General features: G+C 43.0%; 3 protein-coding genes across 4 annotated transcripts in view; all 3 read right to left on the bottom strand.

Annotated features, from left to right (window-relative positions):
• Positions 1-3,925, bottom strand: part of LOC311111494 (AT-rich interactive domain-containing protein 3B-like) — a 61,992-nt gene extending 58,067 nt beyond the window's left edge. For both annotated transcript variants that reach the window (XM_084154231.1, XM_084154232.1), the window contains exons 1-2: positions 3,614-3,925; positions 1,437-2,087 (exon numbers count right to left, since the gene is read on the bottom strand). In XM_084154231.1, the coding sequence (XP_084010357.1) occupies positions 1,437-2,087; positions 3,614-3,649 (687 nt within the window). In that variant the 5' untranslated portion in view covers positions 3,650-3,925. The remainder of the gene's footprint in view (positions 1-1,436; positions 2,088-3,613) is intronic.
• A 1,026-nt stretch (positions 3,926-4,951) lies between these two features.
• On the bottom strand, positions 4,952-9,903 carry LOC311111249 (protein FAM219B-like). Its single transcript, XM_084153963.1, has 6 exons — positions 9,692-9,903; positions 8,227-8,341; positions 8,000-8,093; positions 7,812-7,889; positions 7,320-7,371; positions 4,952-6,995 (listed from the first exon to the last, which is right to left on the bottom strand). Exons 1-6 carry the CDS (start codon positions 9,764-9,766, stop codon positions 6,846-6,848), a joined length of 564 nt encoding a protein of 187 aa, XP_084010089.1. The 5' UTR covers positions 9,767-9,903; the 3' UTR covers positions 4,952-6,845.
• A 910-nt stretch (positions 9,904-10,813) lies between these two features.
• On the bottom strand, positions 10,814-17,841 carry LOC311111211 (cytochrome c oxidase subunit 5A, mitochondrial-like). Its single transcript, XM_084153922.1, has 5 exons — positions 17,684-17,841; positions 16,603-16,719; positions 16,315-16,436; positions 12,174-12,298; positions 10,814-10,945 (listed from the first exon to the last, which is right to left on the bottom strand). Exons 1-4 carry the CDS (start codon positions 17,754-17,756, stop codon positions 12,185-12,187), a joined length of 426 nt encoding a protein of 141 aa, XP_084010048.1. The 5' UTR covers positions 17,757-17,841; the 3' UTR covers positions 10,814-10,945; positions 12,174-12,184.
• Between the last annotated feature and the right edge of the window lie 9,462 nt (positions 17,842-27,303).

Here is a 27,303-nt window from a genome sequence, read left to right as displayed (position 1 = left end):
AAGATAAAAGAGAGGACACAAAACAAGCGCAGACCAATTCTCGTTTGACAATGCCTCCCCCACCCCCCAGGCTCAACCCCCTCTCCTAATAAAAGAACCACGCCACAGATACCCAGGCCAGGGCTCTGCGACACCTCTTCTGCTCTGATCACTGGTGGCTGTCTGACAGCAGGCCTAAACAGAGACATGTCAACTACCTCTAACCTATCGCCACCAATGATGCAGTTTTTGTTCACAGTCACATAACAATGTGGTCAAACTTCATTTCAAAATCAGGTTGTTTCCACTGTGCTCTAGTAATTTGGTAGCTAGAGGTCTACTCCACCCTCTCTCATGTCTGTCTGTTCTCTGTGATAACTATAGCCTACTCTAACCACAGCACTGCTGCTGCCTGCCTGCCTCTAATCCAGGGCTCATTCTGCTATCATTTATTTACTTCCCCTTCCACCATCACCCCTGGGGAGCTACATGTGGAAATAGACAGAGTGACAGTCCCAAAGCCATTTCCCCTTTAAATAGACAGTAATGACAACCTTGGAAAATGATAGTGCAGCACACGCAACGGTCAGTCACAGCAACAGATCTTTTCTGCCTCCTACATTTGTCAACTCCACTGCAACATGGCTTTTTATATCAACCACTGGTGGGCTGTTACACAACACATGATACTTCCCTAGCGCCGTCTCAACATTGAAGGATAGCTTGGCTTCCACTCAGCATTCTGTCGAGCCGTAACACAGCGGTGAGGAAACATTTACCTTCAATTAAAAAGTACACTTGGCACAGTGCAGAAACCACTCAGATGGATACACCACTACTGTGCTGTAGTAAACATCTACCTTCCCACCCCGTGTGCTGCATGTCTGCCAGGAGAGAAATCCCTGAGCGTGAGAGAGCGCAGAGTGAGTGAGAGCGAGCAACACACATGCCTGGCCCTCTGCCAGCACACACTTCTAGGATTTTTGGCCACAAAAGCTAAAGAGCGGCTCAGCCCTCCCCAGTGATTGTAAGTGTCTCACAAAGATACTGGCTGAGAGGTCTGTGTCGAAGCCAAGATTAACCCACCCGCTCACAGCAGGGGCGAGCGGAACAATCAGACAAAACACACAACAGGAGACAGGAAAATAGCGAAAGGCTTTCCTCCTATATGACGCTTACTTACCAAGGGGACATTTGTGTTTTCATTACACAGCTTTGTGTTGACTCACAGTGTTTGGGGAAGAGATAGTACAACTTTGATGCCAGATTAGCTGCTGAAGATAAATATTCAGAGAAATGTGGCAATATTTCTTCATGTGGACAAGTCTACTCTTTCATGTCAAGGGCAGACATAAAATTCAACTGGGGATAGGACTTTGAGAATATAGCTAAGAAAGGAGAACTGACATACAGTAATAAGGAGAGAGTAGATTGGCAGTAAGCCAAGGTGGCCTTACCTGTTTGAATTGATCGTCAAAGCTATTCCATTCGGCCTGCCCATTGGGGGAGGTGGCAGAGTGGGGCCCTGCAGGAGAGCGGCTCTCGTCAGGCTCCTGCTTCACCCTGACGGGTGGCAATGGGGCCTGCTGGGGGCCCGAGGTAGAGTAACTGCCAAATGGATGCGCTGGGAGGCGGGAGGCACCCTGTTGTAGAGCCAGTGTCTGCTTGCGGAGGTACTCAAGACCACTAGCCCCTCCCTCTTCCTCCTCGCTCCCCTCGTCTCCATCCATCATCTCCTCATCGTCATCTTCATCCCCTGAATCCCGGCCTCTGTCCTCATCCTCCCTCTCCGAGTCCACACTGCTCTGGTTGAAGACCCGGGACAACGGGCCTCCTCTTGGTATCCCTGCACCTCCACCTCCACCCAGGGCCATGCCCATGAAGCCAGCTCCAGAGGCCCGGGCCGCAGCCAGGATGGCCTGCTGCGCTGCTACCTGCTGGGCGTACATGATGTGGGCCTCGCGGAGCCTCCTCTCCTTGCGCTCCATCTCCAGCCTGGCCTGCTGCTGGCGCTGCAGCTGCTCCATGACGGCCTCCAGCTTCATTCCTCCTGCCGTGCCTCCCTGAGGATAGACACCCCCCAGACCACTCTCCTGTGACATACTGGGCTGGGGGAGGAAGTGAGAAAGACATCAATAGCCAACCATAAACAAACAACTCAAATTACCACTGGATGTCTGGCTTTACAGGTTCTAATAAAAACATGCATAACACAAAGTGGACTATTTAGACATAAAAAACAGGGAAGTCCTATCTGTCACCGCCAGACTTAGTACAATAGGCTACAACAAACCATCCCCTTCATGAAGATAACATGGGTAAGTTCCAACATGAGCACAATAGATGAGGGAAAGGCTAATTGGTATTGAGGAAAGGGGAGAACAGGCAAAATACCGTTGATAAACAAAAAGATGTACAAAAAAATAGACTGCATGGAAAAGATTGTATGGTATGCAATATCTAGTGTTACACGTGATTGTATTTAAAAGTACAGTAGTAACATGCAGGATATATTTGTACATAAGTGTAGTGATAGGCAAATGATATTTAGTTCAGCACAGCTGCACATAATACATAAATTACAGGACCCTGTTTTGTCCTTTTTTTTTGTCATTTAGCAGACGCTCTTATCCAGAGCGACTTACAGGAGCAATTAGGATTAAGTGCCTTGCTCAAGGGCACAGACAGATTTTTCACCTAGTTGGCTCGGGGATTAGAACCAGCAACCTTTCGGTTACTGGCACAACGCTCTTAACCACTAAGCTACCTGTCAAAATCGAATGTTGTTTACATTGTTTTGGCTGATGCTTAAAGTGGTGCATATCTATTTCAATACAGCATATTGCATTTATGCTTCTTATTTGAAAAAATTTATTCGAGTTCATGCATAACACTGAATTGAAATAGATATGCACCACTTTAAGCATCAGCCAAAACAATGTAAACAAAAACCGAAGTTTCTGTCAAAATCGAATAACTTTGAAACAATTGTCAACCATGTAGCCTCGTACAGTTATGTTTCTCATCAAAAAGTTACAATTTAGCTTCAATCCGAAACGCGAATCAACCCAGATGTATCCTACATTCAAAATTAGATGATTGATATGGTTAATGTTCGAATATAGTTGTATCCAAAACACATAGGCCTTCAGCCTCTTCTCTCCTACTCTCGCAGTCAGTCTAAATTAGCCTTCCGGATGCATATGGCGAGGCTCCAGAAAACGTACATGAATGAGTAAACAGTGTATAGTATCATAGCTGGCTAGTTTGTAGGCAACCAATAGAGAAAAAAAAAGTATATATCTAAATCATATTAGGGTCGCTGATTACAGTGCACGAAAATATGCATCCATTTCATCAATTTTATTTGGTTATGCACGATTCATTATTTATTTGCAGTCGGATTTACAACTGTAATTAAAACACAAAAATGGCAAATGACGTACGCTAAACTATCACAACTAAATAGTAATGAGGATTTCAATAATACATTTTAAAAAGCGTTACATTTGATAGTCTCGTGCTTTTAGCCTATATTGCTCTGCAAATAAAATGTTCGCTACCTCGCTCCCTAGGCTATGACACAACCGCGACCCAGCCAGGGCACAGCGCCAAACAGGGGGAAACAACTCACCATTTGTGCCTTGCTGCTACCAGAATTGTCCACCATCCCTCCTTCCTAGGTTATCCTTTTCCCTCTTCGCTGGCACGGTTTCAATCACTTGTAAACACAGAGAAATTGTGCATGCACGGGGGGGGGGGGGGTTACATTTGTCCACCAGCAGATAGGCAGAATGTTGGCTGTGTAACTCTCAATTATATCTTTCTCCACTTCTTTTTCTAATTTAGAGAAAGACGGACACGAAATATGTCCCGATCTCATATCTCGAAAAGCTTGCCGTTGAGGTAACTCCCTTGACTCGATTTTCCTTCACTTGAATTACACCCCCCGCCTAGGCGTACAACATCATTAGGGCCCGCCCAGCGACAGCAACAAGTTCCAGAGTTCCAGCGCAGTGCTACGTTGGTTGAATAGTTACTATGCGTATACAAATCTCATGAGAATGGCAATCTTATGAGAATGGCAACACTGTCACAGTCCATGCAAACTAGAGCCTATTAAATAGTACATAATAGATCGCGTGTGGCCGTTATGCTGACAGGCTTTTCCCCTCAATACAATTACATTTAACATGTGGATAACTTGCCTGTTGTATAATTAGCATACCCTACATTTTTGGCAAACAATGATAATGCAAAGCTAAAATGATATAACTATTGCCGTACAATACTAATGCAATTTATAATCCCAGATAAAAACTACTCTGCTGAGCGGTGAGCTATAAAATAGCCTACAAAGACACATTTATACAATGATGCATGTAAGTAACGCAAGTAATGACAGTAATGTTAGGCTACTTCCCTCGCCATGAAATAATATTGTGACAACTCAATTCTGCCCCCAAATGGATGTGGATGGAAATGTTCTGGTCTGGTACTATGGCCCCACTGTGTGTGTGGTCCCTATTTCGGTTAACGATCTATTTATTCCACGTGTCAAACTCATTCCACCGAGCGCCGAGTATATGCGGGTTTTCGCTCCTCCCTTGTACTTGATTGAGGAATTAGGGTCACTGATTAGTAAGGAACTCCCCTCACCTTGTTGTCTAGGTCTTAATTGAAAGGATAAACCAAAAACCAGCAGACACTAGGCCCTCCATGGAATGAGTTTGACACCCCTGATCTATTCTAATGAAATTAGGTTTGACCAGTTTTTGTCTTTCCAATATACCAGAATACTCATCATAAAACATATTCTGCATCCTCAATCCTGTACATCCAAGCTCTTCTACATAACAAATATTTGACAGAGATTAGATTGACTGATAGTACTCTGAATTCTGTGAAAATAACTTTCAATGGTGTAACATCCCCTCCAGCAAACCAGAAGAAAATTACAAAATGACATGTGTATATTAATTAATTATATTGAATATAGCAAAACAATATTTATAATCAAATAAAAATAGTGTTTCCTATACATAATAATTGTTCTAGTTATTGCATGAAGCACTCAGTAACACTTGGTATATTGTTTTAACTAGGATACAGAAGCAGATTGTCCCATTAGTTGCATAGTACAGTCAAGTGCAGTGTACTGGCTACTGACCGCACCAGTTGGTGTTGAGTGCAATATTTATCTATATTTATCTAGTAACACAGGTCAAGCACTCAATGGCTGCATTTAAACAGACAGCCCAATTCTGATATTATTTCTACTAATTGGTATTTTGACTAATCATGCCAGATCTTTCCACATCAGCTCTTTTTCAAAGCTGAAGTGATTGGTCAAAAGACCAATTAGTGAAAAAATATCAGAATTGGGTTGCTTGTGTAAACACAGCCACACTGACACACACTTCCATATTAAGTCTGCACTGATAAACAGCAACTAGCAAACACACTTATCTTTAGTCACACATGTAAGGGCTCGAGTGATGAGAATCACTCATTCTAATGCCTGACATTACAGACAAAATTCTTCAAGATGTTTAGTGTACTCACAATGCACTGCTTGCTTTTAAAATCAGAAGATACCAAAACACTGTAACATGAGGGTGGGAAAATTGACAATTTGCTGAGTGACGTGAGAGAGAGTGATCATAATGTAACAACAGGTAGGAGGTGACTTGTCTGTTCAGATCGCCTTCTGATATCGTATGCACGTCCCTCTGAGTATCTAGTTACTATATGTAGTAGTCCCCTGTAGCTCAGTTGGTAGAGCATGGCATTTACAACGCCAAGGTTGTGGGTTCGTTTCCCACGGGGGGCCAGTATGAAAAATGTATGCACTCACTAACTGTAAGTCGCTCTAGATAAGAGCGTCTGCTAAATGACTCAAATGTAATGTAAATGTAGTAGGAAGAGAGGATCAAGTGAGTCATTGTCTACAGCATTGCCAGGATGTAGTGGTTAACCTCAGTGACACCATGGGCTGTAATGTTACCTCTAACACGCAGGACAAGATTGACCACAGTTCTCATTGCTGTAAAAACAGTGCTATTTTGTAAACTTTTTTGGATAAAGCATTGAAAGGCAGCCTGACATAAGAGTAAGTGCTAGTATCCCTATATCATTTAAAGCATTCATTCACATACAAGTAAACCATGTAGTGTCAAAGCCACAGACAGGGGTCTGAGGTTAGACCCAAGATTAATACCAGGGATTTGCAACAAAAACAGGGAATTTTAGGAAGATGTATAAAAATGCCTATAGTTAGGGAATGTTCAGGTTTGTTTTCAAAAGGCTTACTTTGAAAAAAGGGAATTGAAGCAAGACAAGCTTGCGAAAAAGCTTTAGCGTTCAAACCGCTCTAAGACATTTGCTGTATGCATATTACCTTGCATATTCATTTTTTATGTTTAAATGGACCTGGGAGCGATATGCCAAAGAGGACAACAAGACAGTGAACTTCTCCCTCAGGTTAATGAGTGCAGTGCATGTCCAGAGATGATTCACCCTGCACCTGTCTATTCAGAGGGGCTGCAGCATGGTTAGCATTTCATCTAGTTCCAAAATAACACAGAGGTCAAACTTTGGGGTGACAGAGAGCCCTGCTTGGACAGTGGCTACGGCTTGGGATGACTTCAGTCCATGCTTAAGGTTAGTTAGGGTGTAGAGAGCACTGCATAAACAGTGGCTAGGCGTTTAAAGTGTTAGGGGGGTTCCATGCTTAGACAGTGGTAGGGTTTGGGTAACAGGAGGCCTTGCTTGACTTAGACAGTGGCTAAGGTCAGGGTAACAGAGGTCCAGTCTTTAAACACAGAGCTGCGGGGTCAGCCAGGTCACAGCACTAAGTGCCCTCATCACTGCACGAAGCACGACGGGGCCTCAGCACAGCAGCAGGCTGAAGAACCCATGGCTTTAGGGGGAATGAGGTCCAGGTCCTCGTCGTCAGGGATCTCATCCAGCCGGTATCCATCCTGCAGCAGCTGCCTGCTCAGGTCTGGGTGCACCTGCACAGATAGGACAACAGGTCAGCCGTGGAATGACAATTCAAAAAGGTATGCAGACAGGAGGTGTAAGAAAAAGTTGTGAGAAGAAAAATAAAGTGTAGGTGTAATGTTTTTTCCCCCACATAGCCTATTTAGGCAATAATGGTGATTACTTGCATTGAGTCGTGTTTAAATATGAATAGATTTGTAGTGGACTATAAGAGCAACTATTCTATATGGAAACTGAACCCTGTTCCTGATAGAGAGCACCGCTGCCCAATGAATGAGCCTTTCTATGTAGAAGCATGGTCTGAGTATAGTATGTTTCACACTGGGCACACTCACCTCAGCTGAAGAGTATCCTGAGGAATACTGCTCGACATCTCGCTCATCATCACTGCAAGGTCAAGACAAGATAATGTTATTAGGAAAACTCTTAGGCTGCAATTCAATCCGATCGTGGATTTGGACAATGTGCCATTTAAAGGTCACTTACGATTGAGTCAACATATGCAGCGTTTACCGTGAATGTGGTCTATGTAAATGTGGGAACATTGCCTTTTAAATGTGCATTGCTGACCAGGCGCACTTGGATTGAATTCCAGCCCTATACTTCCTAAATAAACATAGGGCTCTTTAGAGATTCTGTCTGCAGTCAATAGTGCCTTGCCAATAGTGTTTGCCGGAGAGAGTACTTAGCACCTCTGAACAGAGTGCTGGCCATAATTTGCGCATTGTCAGACATCCTCCAGCGTGTGGTCCCTAAAACACAGTGCGCCGAACGGACTGCAGATGAACGGCAGATCAATATTTGGTGCTATGTGTGTAGTCCTTTACCTGTCTGATTCCAATGCTACCAGCGTATCTTCAGCGTGCTGACTCAAAGCGGCATAACCTTTGTTGAACATCACACTTCTACAAGAGGAACAAGAAAAACTTGAATTGTAACAGCTCGAATACCTCAAATTCCATTATGCTTGCATGCACGCCTACAAACATACTTCTCCCTCCTCCTCTCCTCTTACCTCTTTCCTCCTTGCCTGGGCTGTTGCATCACTGGACCCCCCGACGTAAGGCCTTTTTTCTTCATTGCTTTGCGGGCCATCTCACGGTGTTTCTCTAAAGCCAGGATTCAGTGACATGCAGAATAACAACACTTTTAATAAAAACATAGACTTTGACAACACTTAAACATCACAATGCTTTAAACAGGAATTGTGTCACTAATATCTAGGGCCAGGAATGCGCTTACGTAGTTTCATGTGAATGGCTGGGGCTTTGGACATGATATAGGGTCCCCTCTTCTCCAAAGGTCTGATGCCCCCATCTGTAGCCCTTGGTCTTGAGCTGCTGCCAGTGCCAGGACCCTTGACATGTGAAAATCAGGAATGTATGAAATGTCATTACGGATTCTGTTACAAATAGAGGATCCCCGGAAGAGGACTACAGGAAAACAGCCTTGCCCTAACGCTGCTACACAACATTGCTAGACAGCTACAAATTAGCCCTGCTATTAGCCTCTCATTTGACTCAAATAGATAACTAGCCGAGTATATTGCCACCAATTTAGAAAATGCTCCATTATTTAAATGAATGCATGTTTTGCCCCATGGAGCATTTTCTAAATTCAAACGAACCACCTGCAACTGGTCATGGACATTTATATGGTTGACATTTAAAATATACTTATTTGCCCGAATTGAGACCAAAGACAGTATAGTCAAATACAGGTTAGTTGAAAAATCTATGGCGGCGGTCGGTTTGTATGGGGCTGTCCAGTAATGGACACCAAAAATCTATGGCGGCGGTCGGTTTGTATGGGGCTGTCCTGTAATGGACACCAAAAATCTTTGATTATATCATAAAATCATCAGTGTAATGTTTGGATTCAGTCGTGTGTTGTGTCCTTACCTTACTGTTTTGTCCTTAACTTTGCTAAACTCTTCCCTTTCAATTGCTACCATAGCTATGCTTATGCAAACGCTTTTCATATTTCTTCTGTAAGAAACATTTCAATTTAGCCCTATCCATATAGCAGTGGAGGCTGCTGAGGGGAGGACGGCTCATAATAATGCTTTGAATGGAGCGAATGGAATGGCATCAAACACATGGTTTCCATGTGTTTGATGTTGTTGATACCTTTCTACCTATTCCTCCCCAATTAAGGTGCCACCAACCTCCAGTGCAATATAGGCATATTCCCAGGAGTGTAAAGGTTTACCGGAATATTTAAGATTACACAAGATGTTTTGAACTATCAAAAGAACGATATTGGTGTGTATTCTACACATTTGAACATACCCTCTTTTTAATATTTGTCAGTGAACCTAAACAAGTCGCTGGTTGCGGCAAGTAGCCTAGCGGTTAATAACGTTGGGCCAGTAACCAAAATGTCGCTGGTTCTAATCCCCGAGCCGACTAGGTGAAAAATATGTCGATGTGCCCTTGAGCAAGGCACTTATCCAGAGCGATTTACAGCAGCAATTAGGGTTAAGAGCATCTGACAAATGTAAATAACGTTCTCATTATCTCGTGTACAACCTGTAGTTAGTATAGTTAGCTTACGCTAACGTTAGCAAGTTACAGTAGATAACAAGCCAAGTAACGTTATACGCTGAGAGAATGGTAGGTTGGCTGTCATTTGAAACAGAGTTGCCAGAAATCAGATTGAGTGTGTTGTTATTGGTTAGCTTGCTAGTTAGCCAAAACATAGTTACCGGCGTCAAAACTTGGGACTCAGGCACTGCAGCAAGGAGAGTATCCCTCTCCTGTTCCTCCATAATGTTGTTCATGTTTGGTGGGAATGTTCACGCTTTGCACGATAAAACAAGCATGTTGACTGTATTTCCAACCATCCATAAAAGGATGTCTTGTTATCGCTGCTGTCTTTTACTCCTGCTAGCTAGTCTAAGGATCACTTCCGCTTCCTGTCAACAGAAACCTTGTTGGACTACTTTCACCGTCCTTTATCCGTACCCCAAGACATCAGAAACCACAAATAAGGTTGGAGAACTTCCGTGGTAACAAAGAGCTAAGAAACGTCTCTGGTGATAGTATTACCCATATTTGATATCATTATCAAATTCTGTATTTTGTCTGATTAGTGCAATATTCATATCAGCTTTAAAAAAAAAAAAAAAAAAGTTAAATTACTACACACCTTTAGGTTTAGTGTTCCCACACGGCCATATCTCAATTTTACAGCACTTGTTAAGTAAGACATGACCACCTGTGCTAATTAGCAATCTAGCATGTGTAACTGGGAGGAAGCACACACAGCATATGGCTCTGTGCAATTCTGCTAGCTAATGTTACAGTAAGTGTATATTTTATTTTAAATATTATTTCTCGCAAAAATGAGAGATAAGGGCCATATCTTTCGAACACCAGTCCACATGCGATGATTGACGTTTAACACAGCCAGCCCATGTGAAGCGAATTGCCGAACACCCTACGGAGAGAAGGGTTTGAGAGCTAATGCAAAACCTGACAGATTAACAGGACCGCTCTGCATTAAATCAAAGTGAATGCTGACCAAACCCATTGTTGGAATTGATCCCTTTGTCCTTAACTTTCTTGAACTACTATCTTAAATTAGTTTCGACCCAGCAGTGTTCTGAGATGCATCAAAGTACATACTACTAGTTATGTTAAATGTTTGGGTCTGCCATTTGTTAATGTAAACATAAGATTATCAGTGTGTTGTGCATGTCAGTGGTCTGAAAAAAGCCCATAATTGATTTAATTTAGCAAAAGTTTGTTTGGAAATGGAACATTGAGACAGTTGAATGAATGGGTTACATGCCAGTAAATCAACCTTTTACCATTGAGACAGCAGCGTCAATAGATATTGCTTTATTAAATCCATATTTTGTACACAACAGGAGAGCGTGGATTAAATCAACATCACACAGACACCAGGACAAGGCAGAGACTTGAGAAGTGGTTAATCTCGTTGGACACCAGATTACCTGAGGGGAAATGAAAAGGAAACATTTAATTAGTTCATTTAAAATTAAGAGAAAATAACGTTTCACTATACGGCCACCATACTGGGCCCGAAGATTTAACATGCGTTTCCCAAAACACCACGCAGAGAGAACGTTCGCTAAGTGTATCGTTGAGGCATGTGTCGATACTGATAGGATTGAAATAAAGGCACCGCTGCTCTCGGGCCAGCTTTCTCCGTTTAAATCTTACCTTAATGCTACAGTATGTAACTTTTTGGGCGACCTGACCAAGTTCACATAGAAATGGGTTATAGATCTGTCATTCTCATTGAAAGGAAGTCTTAAGAAGCGGTAGATCTGTTATGCGCGCTATATCTATGCTTCCCGTTCTTAAATTTAGTTTTCGCGTCGCTTGGTTTTGTACACCAGCTTCAAAATGATTAATACTATTTTTGGTTATGTAAAAGTTATTTCAGAGTAGTACAATGATTCTCTACACAATGACTGCTTGTTTTGTCAAACTGAAATTAGACAAACTATTAGAATTTTAGCAACCAGGATATAGATATAGTGCGCATAACAGATCTACCGCTTCTTAAGACTTCCTTTCAATGAGAATGTCGGAGCGATTTCTGCACATTGCACCTTTAACATTAGAATTATTCCACAATACTGACGATGTATCAGCTCCTAGAGATATATTAAAACCTATGGCTGCTAATATTGAGGTGGCTTATTCTAATGCATACCCTATAATAATGCACTAAATAAAACTCAATTGAATTAACAATTGATTTCAATATCATATAAATATATAGGCCTATGTAGCCTATACTGTAGGTAGGCTTATTTATCTTTTAATGCAGTCATCTCGGGTTTCATGTGAAGATCTTTATCCTTCGCTTGTTTAACATTTGCAACTTTGTATTTGTAGTAAACTTTGTTGTGAAGTTATCTGGGGTCACAGAGACTGATAAACATCTTGGTTATATGTTTAGCGGAGATCTGTGTATAAAGTGACACGGTAGGGGGGGGTGAAACGCATTTAACAACGCACTTCGCTGTTCTACGAGTGGTCTGAGGCAGTTGGTAAATAACGTGTTTAAGTGCAACTTTAGTAACAATGGTTTGGGACACAGCTCGGAGATGTAACGATGCTCCTACGAAGGTTGTAACGATAAACTTAGCCTTAAGATGCTTTTGGGAAACCGGGCCCAGAGCATTCTCTTTTCAATGTGTAAACACTCACCAAGAAGATGTCTATAATTTGTCCATGCCCAGATCCTCAGGTGTGGAGATACCCAGCTCAGTCAGAGTGGGCTGCAGTTCTTGAATCAGGTATGGGTAGATATCTTTGTGGGGGCCAGATTTGTCCTGTTACAGAGAGAGGTTGATAAAGTTCACCATAGGGAATATTACAAAAAAGGCATACAGGTTGAAGATTGTGTACCATTCTATACGTTTCTTAAAATACTAGTATATTATGTGAATAAATTCAAAGGAAATGAAATCCACTTATTTTACATGTTAAACCCCTTTTCACAAGAAAAAAGTGACACATACTGAACAAAAATATAAACGCAACATGTAAAGTGTTGGTCCCATGAGCTGAAATAAGATCCCAGAAATGTTCCATACACACAAAAAGCTTTTCCAATTTTTCCCACAAAATGTCTTTATATCCCTGTTGGTGAGCATTTCTCTTTTGCCAAGATAATCAATCCACCTGACAGGTGTGGCATATCAAGAAGCTGATTAAACAGCATGATCATTACACAGGTGCACCTTGTGCTGGGGACAATAAAAGGCCACTAATGTGAAGTTGTCACTCAACACAATGCCACAGATGTCTCAAGTTTTGAGGTAGCGTGTAATTGGCATGCTGACTGCAGATGTCAACCAGAGCTGTTGCCAGAGAATGAGAATGTAATGTTCATTTCTCTATTAAAAGCTGCCTCCAACATTGTTTTAGAGAATTTGGCAGTACGTCCAACCAGCCTCACATCCGCAGACCACGTGTAACCACGCCAGCCCAGGACCTCCACATTCAGCTTCTTCACCTGCGGGATTGTCTGAAACCAGCCACCCGAACAGCTGATGAAATTGAGGAGTATTTCTGTCTGTAATAAATCCCTTTTGTGAGGAAAAACTATTTCTGATTGGCCCACCCATGGCTGTGCCCCTGCCCAGTCATGTGAAATCCATAGATAGGGCCTAATTCATTTTTTAATTGACTGATTTCCTTATATGAACTGTAACTAGTTGAAATTGTTGCATTTATATTTTTGTTCAGGATAGCATAAAAATAGATTATGCTGTGAACCTTCCAGCTAGTCGGCTACGTTGAAAGGGTGAGGAATTAGTACACCTGCTAATTAAGGAGTTTGACTGTTATTTTTGTACAGCTAGGTGGCTCATGTGAGTATTAAAGTCTGCTTCCACCAAATATAATAAATAGCCCAAACCCTAAAAAGCCAACAGTGCGGTTCCCCTGAAATGAAGTGCTTTTTTCAAAGCTACTGGAATGTTCAAAAATGTGCATTATTAGTGGATTTGTCTGTGAATGGAAGTCATTTCAATAATTTATGCTCAGCCATCTGTACAATTGACTAATTTAACCATCTGGAACAAAAACACCTACTGAATACGATAAAGGTGCTGCAACATTTAGAATGTCTCACCCATGTGGAAGCTAGGTGAATTGCAACAACTAGGCTGCATTCCAAACACCCCCACCCTCCCCATCCCATTTCCCTGTAACATGGTGGAGAGATTATTGCTATCTGGATTCCTTGGAACGTCCATAACCGTAACCAGTTTAAATGTCACCTTCAATGGGGTAACGTTAGTCCCAAGGATCCCGGATAGCATTGAACATGTGGTGGAAGTCCCAAGGAACAAGGATAGCATGGATCATAGTGGATAATATTGTACTTTCAGTTTCGTCCACCAACTTCAAAACAGCCGTAAAAATGATTCCCTACAGTATTCAGTGATTGTTTTATCACAAACTGAAATTGGGTTTAGTCCGTAGAATTCGATCAACCAGGAAATTACAGAGCGATTTCTACATTGGCCGCTCTCCCCAGTCTGCCGTTGTTCGTTGTGCTCGAGGAGATAACCACGCCTCTTAGTGACGCCAATGGAAGAGAGGGAGAGTGCAGTTTTCCCATTTTGACAGAAGCCGGTCTGGCTTTTGTTGTCAAATAGAAAGTCTACATTTTAGAATGCGATTTTGTATTGGGTCAATAAATGTTGTGAATCACCATCATTCCACTATTACTGCAAATATATACTGAACAAAAATATAAACGCAACCATTTCAAATAATTTACCGAGTTACAGTTCATAGAAGGAAATCAGTCAATTGAAATAAATGAATTAGGCCCTAATTTATGTATTTCACATGACTGGTCAGGGGCACAGCAATGGGTGGGCATAGGCCCACCCACTTGGGAGCCAGGCCCACCCAATCAGAATGAGTTTTCCCCCACAAAAGGGCTTTATTACAGACAGAAATACTCCTCAATATTTCTGGGATTTTATTTCAGCCCATGAAACATGGGACCAACACTTTACATGTTGCGTTTATATTTTTGTTCAGTATATTATGGATATTTTCTGAAATTACAATGCAAAGATTCTACATGTAGCTCCTTTAACCGAATGGCAGAAATTGAAAAGGAAGAGAAGATATTTTCCATTTAGACATATGATATAAAAGCAGCGAGTATATCCACAATTATGTACAGTGCATTTGGAAAGTATTCAGACCCCTTAACTTTTTCCACATTTTGTTACGTTACAGCCTTATTCTAAAATGGTTGACATTTTCCCCCCTCAATCTATGCACAATACCACATAATGACAAAGTGAAAACAGGTTTTTAGAAATGTTTGCTAATTTAAAAATAAAAAACAAATACCTTATTTGCATAAGTATTCAGACCCTTTGCTATGAGACTCGAAATTTAGCTCAGGTGCATCCTGTTTCCATTGATCATCCTTGAGATGTTTCTACAACTTGATTGGCGTCCACCTGTGGGAAATTCATTTGATTGGACATGATTTGGAAAGGCACACACCTATCTATATAAGGTCCCACAGTTGACAGTGCATGTCAGAGAAAAAAACCAAGCCATGAGGTCGAAGGAATTGTCCGTAGAGCTCAGAGACAGGATTGTGTCGAGGCACAGATCTGGTTAAGGGTACCAAAAAATGTCTGCAACATTGAAGGTCCCCAAGAACACAGTGGCCTCCATCATTCTTAAATGGAAGAAGTTTGGAACCACCAAGACTCTTCCTAGAGCTGGCTGCCCGGCCAAACTGAGCAATCGGGGGAGAAGGGCCTTGGTCAGGGAGGTGACCAAGAACCCGATGGTCACTGACAGAGCTCCAGTTCCTCTGTGGAGATGGGAGAACCTTCCAGAATGACCACCATCTCTGCAGCACTCCACCAATCAGGCATTTATGGTAGTGGCCAGACGGAAGCCACTCCTCAGTAAAAGGCACATGACAGCCCGATTGGAGTTTGCTAAAAGGCACCTAAAGGACTCTCAGACCATGAGAAACAAGATTCTCTGGTCTGATGAAACCCAGCTTGAACTCTTTGGCCTGAATGCCAAGCGTCACGTCTGGAAGAAACCTGGCACCATCCCTATGGTGAAGCATGGTGGTGGCAGTATCATGCTGTAGGGATGTTTTTCAGTGTCAGGGACTGGGAAATTAGTCAGGATCACGGGAAAAATTAACGGCGCAAAGTACAGAGAGATCCTTGATAAAAACCTGCTCCAGAGCGATCAGGATCTCAGACTGGGGTGAAGGTTCACCTTCCAACAGGACAACAACCCTAAGCACACAGCCAAGACTACACAGGAGTGGCATCGGGACAAGTCTCTGAATGTCCTTAAGTGGCCCAGCCAGAGCCCGGACTTGAACCCGATCGAACATCTCTGGAAAGACCTGAAAATAGCTGTGCAGCAACGCTCCCCATCCAACCTGACAGAGCTTGAGAGGAGCTGCAGAGAAGAATGGCAGAAACTTCCCAAATACAGGTGTGCCAAGCTTGTAGCGTCATACCCAAGAAGACTAGAGGCTGTAATCGCTGCCAAAGGTGCTTCAACAAAGTACTGAGAAAAGGGTCTGAATACTTATGTAAATTCTTTGCAAACATTTCTAAACCTGTTTTTGCTTTGTCATTATGGGGTATTGTGTGTAGATTGATGAGGAAAATGAAACAATTTACTCCATTTTAGAATAAGGCTGTAACAAAATGTGGAAAAAGAAAAGGGGTCTGAATACTTTCCAAATGCACTGTAAAATACATACGTTTACTTTATTAATCGAGATATGACTTCACTAGAAGTTGGTAGGGGAAGCTGTGCAGCTCACCTTGACTGCCTCAAGGATGCGGATGGCACTGGCCAAGTCATTCAACCTTCGGCAAGCGCGAAGAGCTGAGTCAAGGATTTTGGGTTCAGGTACCAGGTCGTAGCCAATTAGTGTGTTCATGCCTATGGGATGTGGAATGGGATTCAAGCATACTCAGTTATAAAAAATGTTCAAATTTGATAGTTTATTTTATCTGGCTATCCATTAGTCTCAAACTTAAGGACTGAAAAAAATGACAGAACTTTGGCAAAAGTGCAGACTTATTATCAATATTCTTTAGAAGATCACCTTTCTTCAGCTCCCAGGCATCAATGTCTGGCTTGCTGAAATAAGTGACCCAACGGGCATCAAACTCCTCATCTGTCTCCACTTTGGCATGGGAGTAGCATCGGGAGGCCAAAGGCGCTGCAACATAGAAAACAAACATTCTAGATCATATAGAGGTCAAGGCCTATTCCTAGATGCTTGACTGAAAACAATATACACCCATTTCCATTCTCATGAAAAAGCAGGTGAGCCATAACCTACACCTTCTGTCAGACATGTCACCTCACTACCAGATGATTTCAAATGTGATTTTTGCAGCCCATGATGTTGTTTTGAGGACTTTGCCTGTGTGCTCCACCAATATCTATTCTTGGGGAAACTGACCTGTATATGTCACATGCATAATTGCAATATCCCCTTGGCTTTGCAGGGAAGAATGTCTATTTACAGCAATCTGGCTAACTGGGTCACTTAAGGTCAATGCCAAGACACTTAGTATATTGACAGCACAAATCTAGCCATAACTGAGTGTAAACAGATCAAGAGCAATAGATGGTGTAGGACATGACAACACACTGGTTTGACCGCAAGGACTAGAGTTGCTGCGCATCGTTGTGCACTTGTGACTCCCTCGAAAAACCGAAGCATGGGTCATCACAAGGACACATGCTCAAGTTTACTAGCCGTCTGGTGGTTCTAACCATTTACACTGGATCTGACATCAATTTATGAACGTGATAACTATACACTATTTAAGGGAACCAAGACATTTTACTTTAGATCAAATGCAAATCAATGTCACCCTGACGCAAACGTTAGCTACATAGCTAACGTCATCTAGGCTAATCAGCTCTGTATGATCACAATTTACAGTATGTGACTTTATATACTTACCGAGATGCATCGAATTAGCCTAATAGTGCAAACTATATGTCGAGTTTTGTGAAGACTACCGTAACGTTACATACCATTTACGACTAACGTTAACTAGCTAGCTTGGTGGCTATTTGCTATGGACAACTGGCTAGCAAGCAAGCTAACACGAAAGGCAAACAGTTTTATGAATAAATAGACCATTAATAGGCTTTGCCGTCAGTCTTACCCGAGAAACATGGTCGTGTCCGCGCTAAACTCCGTACCCCAGAGGTTGAAAGTCGAACAACGGCTCTGAACATCTTGCCGACCGGTGAGAATCAGTGGCTAACGGTGTCGTATGCTAAGGAACCGATTCAGAGAGACGTCGAAAAGGGACGCAATTGCGTCTGCGCAAAACCGCAGGAGGCTACGTGCTAAGAGACAACCGCGCGGCTAAGAGTGAGGTAGGCTGTCAGCCTCACCTTGGCCATCTATCAACAACTGCCATTTGGAAATAAATGCATACAATGCACATTCATATAATTACCATAAATACACACTCCCATAGTAGTGTTAAACCCTGCCTAACGTAGTAAATAAACCGGGGTACACATTTCTCTCCTTTTAGCTAGGCTACATTACACACTGATAATTGTGGCTTCCGAACGCAGTTCTAGGCTGGGTTTGCCAAAAGCATCGTAGCACTAATATCATCTTAATTCTATTGAAACTAAATGGAAAAAATATTATTTTAGGGCTACGATGCTTTTGGGAAACATAGCACAGGTTTACACACCGCCTACCTTAACAGAGACCTTATAAAACAGAAACATTTCACCCCTTCAACTACAGTAAGTTTTAACCCATTACTTATCATATAAATATCGATCTTATTGCCAAAACATGTGCACTGTGTAGTGGTAACATGAATACACAAAAAGCATGATTAATAGAGTGAAACTAGCGGCAACAAACAAATGGTTGGCATGCCAAAAATCGGTAGATTGTTCATGGGCCCTATTAGCCCTTGATCATGACTTGGTTCCATTACATTACACGCAAATCATTGGATGAAGGCCTTCTTCTTCTTTGGATTTTATATGGCGGTTGGCAACCAACTTTAAGGGGCATTACCGCCACCAACTGGACTGAAGTGTGGACTAGAGACGGTGAAGGTCTAAATCCTACCCAATAATCTCGTCTCCTTAAGGAAACGAAATACATAATTAAATACTACATCCCCTGAAGATTTCCCCAGCAGTTCACTTAATCCCGGCTCTTCAACCCCATTACTCCTCAAATCTAATAACAATCGCTCCCTTTCTCTGACATATTTCTGGCACTGAAATAGAACATGTTCCACTGTCTCCATCTCCTGACAACGATCACACCTCCCAGTCGGATGTTTCCCCACCAATTTCAATGTACTATTTAGCCTTGTGTGTCCCAGTCTCAGCCTTGTGACTACACTTTGCTCCCTTCTGTCTCGGCCTGAGGACCGCCCTGCCCCCACCTTTTCCTGGATCTTATACAGGTGTCTTCCTTTACTCTCCCTGTTCCACAACTCCTGCCACTTATTTTTAACCACTGTTCTTATTAATCCCTTGGCTTCTGCTTTACTGATTGACAATTCTATCTCAACATTAGGATGTCTAAGAGCCTGCTTGGCAATAATATCCACTTCCTTATTCCCCTCTACTCCCACATGAGCTGGTAACCAGAGGAACATAACAAATACCCCCATCTGTTTCACCCTATACAAGCACAGCAAAACCTCATACAATACATCCTGTCTGCTCTGAGACACACATGAATTTAAGCTCATCAGTGCTGCACAGGAGTCAGCAGATGACTACCCTGTCTGGCCTCACCTCCTCCAGCCACTCTGCAGCCAATAGTATGGCCAACAACTCCATTGTTTAAACAGATAAATGATCCGTTGCTCTTTTCGTCACTGCCACCTTAAACTCAGGAACACTAAAAGCTGCTCCTGTCCTCCATGTTTTAGGGTCCTTAGATCCATCTGTGAAAATGTTAAAGAAAGCATAGTTTTGTGTTCTTAAATGTTCACTTACAATTGAATCTACTCCTTCCTCAACATCTCTTACCCTCTCAAGCAACCCTAGATCTATCACTGGTTGAGGGAGAAACCCAGGTGGGATAGCAGGAAGAACCACAGAGGGGCTAAACTCCATCCCAAACAACCCCATCTCTCTCGCCATGCAATTGCCTATCCACCCAAAGCTTGTATTTAGATTTTGTTCATGTTCCCAGCACTCTAGGAGCACCTTTTTTTGTAGGATGTGTAACCATATGTCTTTGTAGATTTACCCAATATGTCCCCATTGCAGTGTCACTGAGATCAAATCAAATCAAAATGTATTTGCCACATGCACTGAATACAGCAGGTGTAGACATTACAGTGAAATGCTTACTTACAAGCCCTTAACCAACAATGCCGTTTTTTAAAAGAAAAATGTAAAAGAAAAAAGTGTTAATTAAAGAAAAATAGAAAATAAAAGCAAATAGCTAAAGCGCAGCAGTAAAATAAAATAACAGTAGGGAGGCTATATACAGGGGGGTACCGGTACAGAGTCAATGTGCGGGGGCACCGGCTAGTCGAGGTAATTGAGGTCATATGTACATGTGGGTAGAGTTAAAGTGACTATGCATAAATAGTAAACAAGGTAGCAGCAGCGTAAAAGAGGGGGATGGGGTGGGGTGGGGGGCAGTGCAAATAGTCGGGGTAGCCATGATTTGCTGTTCAGGAGTCTTATGGCTTGGGGGTAGAAGCTGTTGAGAAGCCTTTTGACCTAGACTTGGCGCTCCGGTACCGCTTGCCGTGCGGTAGCAGAGAGAACAGTCTATGACTAGGGTGGCTGGAGTCTTTGACAATTTTTAGGGCCTTCCTCTGGCCTTCCTCTGGCCCCAGTGATGTACTGGGCCGTACGCACTACCCTCTGTAGTGCCTTGCGGTCGGAGGCCGAGCAGTTGCCATACCAGGCGGTGATGCAACCAGTCAGGATGCTCTCAATGGTGCAGCTGTATAACTTTTTGAGGATCTGAGGACTCATGCCAAATCTTTTCAGTCTCCTGAGGGGGAATAGGTTTTGTCGTGCCCTCTTCACAAATGTCTTGGTGTGTTTGGACCATGATAGTTTGTTGGTGATGTGGACACCAAGGAACTTGAAGCTCTCAACCTGTTCCACTACAGCCCCGTCGATGAGAATGGGGGCGTGCTCAGTCCTCTTTTTTTTTTCCTGTAGTCCACAATCATCTCCTTTGTCTTGATCACGTTGAGGGAGAGGTTGTTATCCTGGCACCACACGGCCAGGTCTCTTACCTCCTCCCTATAGACTGTCTCATCGTTGTCGGTGATCAGGCCTACCACTGTTGTGTCATTGGCAAACTTAATGATGGTGTTGGAGTCGTGCCTGGCCATGCAGTCATGGGTGAACAGGGAGTACAGGAGGGGACTGAGCACGCACCCCTGAGGGGCCCCCGTGTTGAGGATCAGCGTGGCAGACGTGTTGTTACCTACCCTTACCACCTGGGGGCGGCCCGTCAGGAAGTCCAGGATCCAGTTGCAGAGGCAGGTGTTTAGTCCCAGATGAGCCATCATGATGTAACATATCTCATCCTTCCCAGGAGATGTTACCCCAGCTTTAGCTAATGCTCTCTTCATATCAGCCAACGTAAAAGGGCCATTCAATGTATCCCCCACCATCTCTCTCTGATCCAGGACCCCCGGATGTTCTCCTCTGACCCTCTCTCTCCCACGCTGCCCTCTTCTGTCAGATTATTTGAGCTGTGCACCTTCACAAATGCCTGGGCTAACATCTCTGCCTTCTCTATATCTCTCACTGCAACAATCTCCCCACTTTTCAGCATAGGGAGATCCCAATCTCTTCTGACCCCACTCATCCTCTTAATCATCCCCCATACCTCTCCCACAGGAGTGGTCCTGCCTATGTTCCCACAGAACCGGTGCCAATACTCCCTCTTAGCTGTCCTAATGATACTCCTTACTACTGCTTGTTTATACTGATTCAGGTACTGGTAATTATGGGACCTTTTCAACATTCTGAAAGCCCTGTTCCAACACTTCACTGTTTCTCTACACTCTTCAATCCACCAGGGAACAGCGTTCCTCTTTCTCCCCCCTGTACCCATAGGAATCACCTGCCTTCCTCTTTCTCCCCCCTGTACCCATAGGAATCACCTGCCTTCCTCTTTCTCCCCCCTGTACCCATAGGAATCACCTGCCTTCCTCTTTCTCCCCCCTGTACCCATAGGAATCACCTGCCTTCCTCTTTCTCCCCCGTGTACCCATAGGAATCACCTGCCTTCCTCTTTCTCCCCCCTGTACCCATAGGAATCACCTGCCTTCCTCTTTCTCCCCCCTGTACCCATAGGAATCAACTGCCTTCCTCTTTCTCCCCCCTGTACCCATGGGAATCACCTGCCTTCCTCTTTCTCCCCCCTGTACCCATAGGAATCACCTGCCATGCGGCCCTTACTATTGCTCCTCTTATTCCATCATTGACTGTTTCTATATCTGAATTAAGACCTACCTGAGACAGCTCCTGTTCACTCAACTCCTGAAACTGACCCCACACCACTTTGCCAAATATCCATCTCCTCAATCCATTTCCTACTGGTTCTTCCTCCCTCAATACTACAGTACACATGATAGGATAGTGATCACTACCCACTGTAGATTCCTCCAAAACCTCCCAACTACATCTGCCTGCTATTAAACTTGAGATCAAAGTAAGATCCAGAGAAGATTCATTTCCAGTTACTGGATCAAGCCTGGTTCCCCGGCCGTCATTAAGACTCGCAAGCCCTTTCTCATTCAGTAGTTCCTCCAACACTTGTCCGTTTACATCAGTCCGTAACCCACCCCAGATTGTACTATGATCATTAAAATCCCCACACCACATTACCCGTCTCCTATCTTGACCTTCTACATTCCCAAGGGCCAGCTACTCCAGTCTTTTACATGGGTTGTAAAAGTTCACTATTACCATATTCCCCCCTCCCAGCCACACCTCTACCAATACATACTCCTGTTCAACTCCCTCTCCCACACACCTATATGGGATCACCCGCTTTATAAAGGTAGCACACCCTCCCCCTCCCCCTGCCAGCCTATCTCTACGGACTGCAACATAACCTTGTAATACAAAATCTAGAGTAGGTTTTAGCCATGTCTCCTGGAGACATATCACATCAGGTTTGGCTGGTATCTCCTCAAGAAACTGTTTGAACTCTTGCCCATTAGCCATCAAACTTCTGGGATTCCATTGAAGGATTAACACCATAATGCAAATTAACCAATACATGATTCCTGGCTGGACAGATTCTCAATCTTATTGAGGTCATCCTGTACATTTTCCCATGTCAGTCCTGTGATCCCAAGACACCTCACTGCCTGCTCCACTATGATCTTTATTCTTAGTCCTCGATTGTAATTTTTCTGTGCAATTGATTGCTGCTGTCACAAATGTAACAACCTTCCTCATGTCTCCTACCAGTGTTGTGTTCTCCCCCATTCTGCTCCCTCCATCACCCCCAACCTGCATCGCAATTTGCCCTGGAATACCTGCTCTTCTAGGTGCCCCGATTGTTTCTGCATGAACTACCTTCACTGCTTCTGCATATGAAATGTTACGCTCACTCCTCACCTGCTGCACTTCCAGCTGTCTTTTCATCTCTGAACAACCCCCATATGCTACACTATGGGCGACCCCACAGTTACAGCACTTTATCTGGACCCCGTCTCCACATTCCCCATATGCATGTTCTCCCCTACACTTTGCACATCTCCTTTTGCCTTAACACTCCGCCACCACATGCCCAAACCTTTGACAGTTATAGCAATGCAATCGCAATGGTTTCGGAACATATGCTTGCACATAGTAACTCATACACCCAATCCTAACTTTTCCTGGCAATACCAGATCCTCAAAGTTTAGTAGCACTGACAAGCTATCCACCTTCTTCCCATCTCGTGTCATCTGGAGGCGCTTTGCCTCAATAAGAGAGCCTCCCTTTAAGTGGTCCTTTATTTCTTGCATGTTAACAATTTCTGGAACTCCTGTAATAACTCCCTTCACCCACTTCCATCCAGTTTGATCCGGCATGCTACTATCAACCACACGTTTACATACCTGCTTGAGTTTGAGCGCCTTCTCATACTGTTTAGCATTGAAACACACCACCACCAAACTTCCATCACAAAGAACTTTAGCAGACACAACCTCTACTTTACTCTCCAAATCCCTAGTTAACGCGACCGGACTCACCGCGTGCCTCCACCTTGATCCTTATATTTCACCAACACCTTGAAGTCCACTTCTCTCAGTACAACACTGCGACCCGAACCTCCCTCATCACTACTCTCCTCTGACAAGACCTGCAAAGGCTCCTCAGGCTTCCTCTTCTTCTTAACTTTTACTCTTACTAGTAAAAGGCAGCAGACTTTGTGAAAATTAATATTTGTGTCATTCTCAACTTTTGACCACGACTGTACTTAAGGCAACAACAAAAGGAGGGTGGATGGGTGGGCGTATAACGCGAACATCTAGCAACCTAAATGTTGTGTGTTAATCTCATCATGGACAATTTTAGCATTTGAGCTAATTAGCAACTTTGCAACTCCTTACTACTTTTTACTACCTTGCAACTACTTAGCATGTTAGCTAACCTTAACCTTAACTCTAACCCTAACTCCTAGCCTAACTAACATTACTGTTAGCCACCAAGCTAACGTTAGCCACAACAAATTGGAATTCATAACATATCATACGTATTGCAAAAGTGAACATATTGTACGAATTGCAATTCATAACATATCATACAAATTGCAATTGGTAACATATCATATGAAATGTAAGGTCCTTGGCCTAAGGAGTAATGTTCAAGTCCAATATTGGGCTAGGGCCATATAAATTAGACTAAGTGCGATAACTTGAGGATCATCAATCAATGAATGTACTGAACAATTTTACTAATTATCGTGCCAAAACAAACATGTCTTTCCATCATGTAGTCCCTTAAACGGCCTGAACATGAAGCATATAGAACTATTGATATTTACTACTGTCCTCTCCAAATGTAGGCCTCTATAATATTTCACCTCCACCAGGGGGCAGCAACAGTCAGATCAAGTAACCTAATTGACAGCTTTCACAATTGTACCATAACCCATGTAACACAATGAGGGGCGGTTTTCTAGACACGGATTAATTTAGTCCTGGACTAAAGCTATTTCAATGGAGATTCTCTGAGTGTTTTGAGAAAGCTTCAGAAGACAGGCATACTTCTTGAAAAAATGATTAAAACCACCATTTAGGCCAATTTTCTTTTCTTCTCAATGTAACCCACTTTTGTCATTCAATCTTCAGCTTGCACATCAGAAATGGAATTTGGGGGTATAGACCAATTTGTTTTATACCAATTCCGTGAACCCTTGCAACTCTTGCATCAATATAAAACAAACTAAAATCCCATCATTTTGCATTGTGGCCTGCTACAATTCTAGAGCATATAAATCAGGGGCACAATGGTCTCTGCAATTCTCATAATTTTTTTACTTTGAATTCTGGCAGCCCTTTATTCAGTCATCATTATCTGCACTTACAACTTTGACTTCAGCACTGCAATTACATCCTCAGCTGCACTGATTAATCCAACATGGAGGAATTTCAGAAAAGTGTTTAAAAAAAATACATTTCAAGACACTTACCAGGGAGGAGCTGTGCCCTGGTTTGTTTATGCAGATAGATCCCAGACAGCCAGTTATATTGCAAAAAGACGTTTTCGATGGCTGTTTGAGTGTGCCTCTTAATCCGTGGTGTACAGAGTGAAGAAGGAAATAAGAGTGTGGGAAAAAAGTGATTAACTCCATCTATTCTATTCTAACTCCATCTATTCTATTCTAACTCCATCTATTCCTTCCGGAGACATTTGAAACCCCACCTCTTTAAGGAATACCTGGGATAGGATAAAGTAATCCTTCTACCCCCCCTTACCCCAACCCACCCCCCAAAAATAAATAAAAAATAAACATTGTAAAGTGGTTATCACACTGGCTATAAGGTGAATGCACCAATTTGTAAGTCGCTCTGGATAAGAGCATCTGCTAAATGACGTAAATGTAAATGTAATGTATTCTATTCTTGACACAAGATGGAGGAGGTATTCCCCCCTGTCATAATCCATACTTTTCTCTATTGTTGAACATATTCCCTGTATGGTCATTCATTAATACCTCCATGCTGCGCCCAGCTTAACCTTCCGTTCTTTTCTGGCATAATCACATAATCAATCACTGTCCCATTCCCTGACTAGGGAGACGGAGAGTGAGAGTGTTCATGTAGGGGGGAAGAAAACCCCTTCGGCCTGTTTTCCCGAGCAAGAGGAATAGTGTGTTCAGTGGGGCTAAAACAGGCAGAAAACATAGGCCCAGTAAATATTCAATTGAAAGGATTCCCAGATAAGGGGAGTTGAAAAATGGAGGCAGCACCCATTCTTCTAGATAAGAAAATATGGAACCATCTGGAGGCAGGGAGACGGCAAACTCCGAGAGACCTCGCTCTCATCTGCTGCAGGGGGCGAGAAGGGAAGAAATAGAGTGCACACTTTTATCACAAGTTCAAAATGAATTTATTCTCTATGCAGTGGGAAAGGAAAGGGGGATACCTAGTCAGTTGTACAACTGAATGCATTCAACTGAAATGTGTCTTCCGCATTTAACTCAACCCCTCTGAATCAGAGAGGTGCGGGGGGCTGCCTTAATCGACATCCATGTCATTGGTAGGCTTTGGCAAACAGAAAAGGGTTATTATTAATCAATATTAAAATGTATTTATTATTATTATTATTATTATTAGAAGTAGTAGTAGTAGTAGTAGTAGTAGTAGTAGTAGTAGTAGTAGTAGTAGTAGTAGTAGTATTATACTGAACAAAAATATAAATGCAACATGCAACAATTTCAAAGATTTTACTGAGTTACAGTTCATATAAGGAAATCAGTCAATTGAAATAAATAAATTAGGCCCTAATCTATGGATTTCACATGACTGGGAATACAGATATGCATCTGTTGGTCACAGATACCATAAACAAAAAAGGTAGGGGTGTGGATCAGAAAACCAGTCAGTATCTGGTGGGACCACTATTTCCCTCATGCAGCGTGACACATCTCCTTCGCATAGAGTTGATCAAGCTGTTGATTGTGGCCTGTGGAATGTTGTCCCACTCCTCTTCATTGGCTGTGCAAAGTTGCTGCATATTGGTGGGTATTGGAAGATGCTGTCGATCCAGAGCATCCCAAACATGCTCAATGGGTGACATGTCTGGTGAGTATGCAGGCCATGGAAGAACTGGGACATCTTCAGCTTCCATGAATTGTGTACAGATCCTTGCGTCATGGGGCCGTGCATTATCATGCTGAAACATGAGGTGATGGCGGCGGATAAATAGCACGACAATGGGCCTCAGGATCTCGTCACGGTATCTCTGTGCATTCAAATTGGCATCGTTAAAATGCAATTGTGTTTGTTGTCCGTAGCTTACGCCTGCCCATACCATAACCCCACTGCCACCATGGGGCACTCTGTTCCCAACGTTGACATCAGCAAACCGCTCGCCCAGGCGACGCCATACACGTGGTCTGTGGCTGTGAGGCCGGTTGGACGTACTGCCAAATTCTCTAAAACGAAGGAGGGGGCTTATGGTAGAGAAATTAACATTCCATTTTCTGGCGACAGCTCTGATGGACATTCCTGCAGTCAGCATGCCAATTGCACACTCCCTCAAAACTTGAGACATCTGTGGCATTGTGTTGTGTGACAAAAC

This window comes from Coregonus lavaretus (assembly GCF_964263955.1).
Source record: "Coregonus lavaretus genome assembly, chromosome: 37".
Classification (NCBI taxonomy): Eukaryota; Metazoa; Chordata; class Actinopteri; order Salmoniformes; family Salmonidae; genus Coregonus; species Coregonus lavaretus.
The sequence above is the reverse complement of the archived record's forward strand: the minus strand, read 5'-3'. Positions and strand labels throughout refer to the sequence as shown.

What these genes read in the sequence shown, in the direction of transcription:
- LOC311111249 (XM_084153963.1), bottom strand. Translation starts at nt 9,766, where the DNA reads ATGAACAACATTATGGAGGAACAGGAGAGGGATACTCTCCTTGCTGCA. An exon ending in AGCCATTCACATGAAACTAC is followed by an intron (nt 8,094 to 8,226) that starts GTAAGCGCATTC and finishes TCCTGGCTTTAG; the next exon opens with AGAAACACCGTGAGATGGCC. An exon ending in CCCAGGCAAGGAGGAAAGAG is followed by an intron (nt 7,890 to 7,999) that starts GTAAGAGGAGAG and finishes TTCCTCTTGTAG; the next exon opens with AAGTGTGATGTTCAACAAAG.
- LOC311111211 (XM_084153922.1), bottom strand. Translation starts at nt 17,756, where the DNA reads ATGTTCAGAGCCGTTGTTCGACTTTCAACCTCTGGGGTACGGAGTTTA. An exon ending in TGCCTGGGAGCTGAAGAAAG is followed by an intron (nt 16,437 to 16,602) that starts GTGATCTTCTAA and finishes CACATCCCATAG; the next exon opens with GCATGAACACACTAATTGGC. An exon ending in GCATCCTTGAGGCAGTCAAG is followed by an intron (nt 12,299 to 16,314) that starts GTGAGCTGCACA and finishes TCTCTGTAACAG; the next exon opens with GACAAATCTGGCCCCCACAA.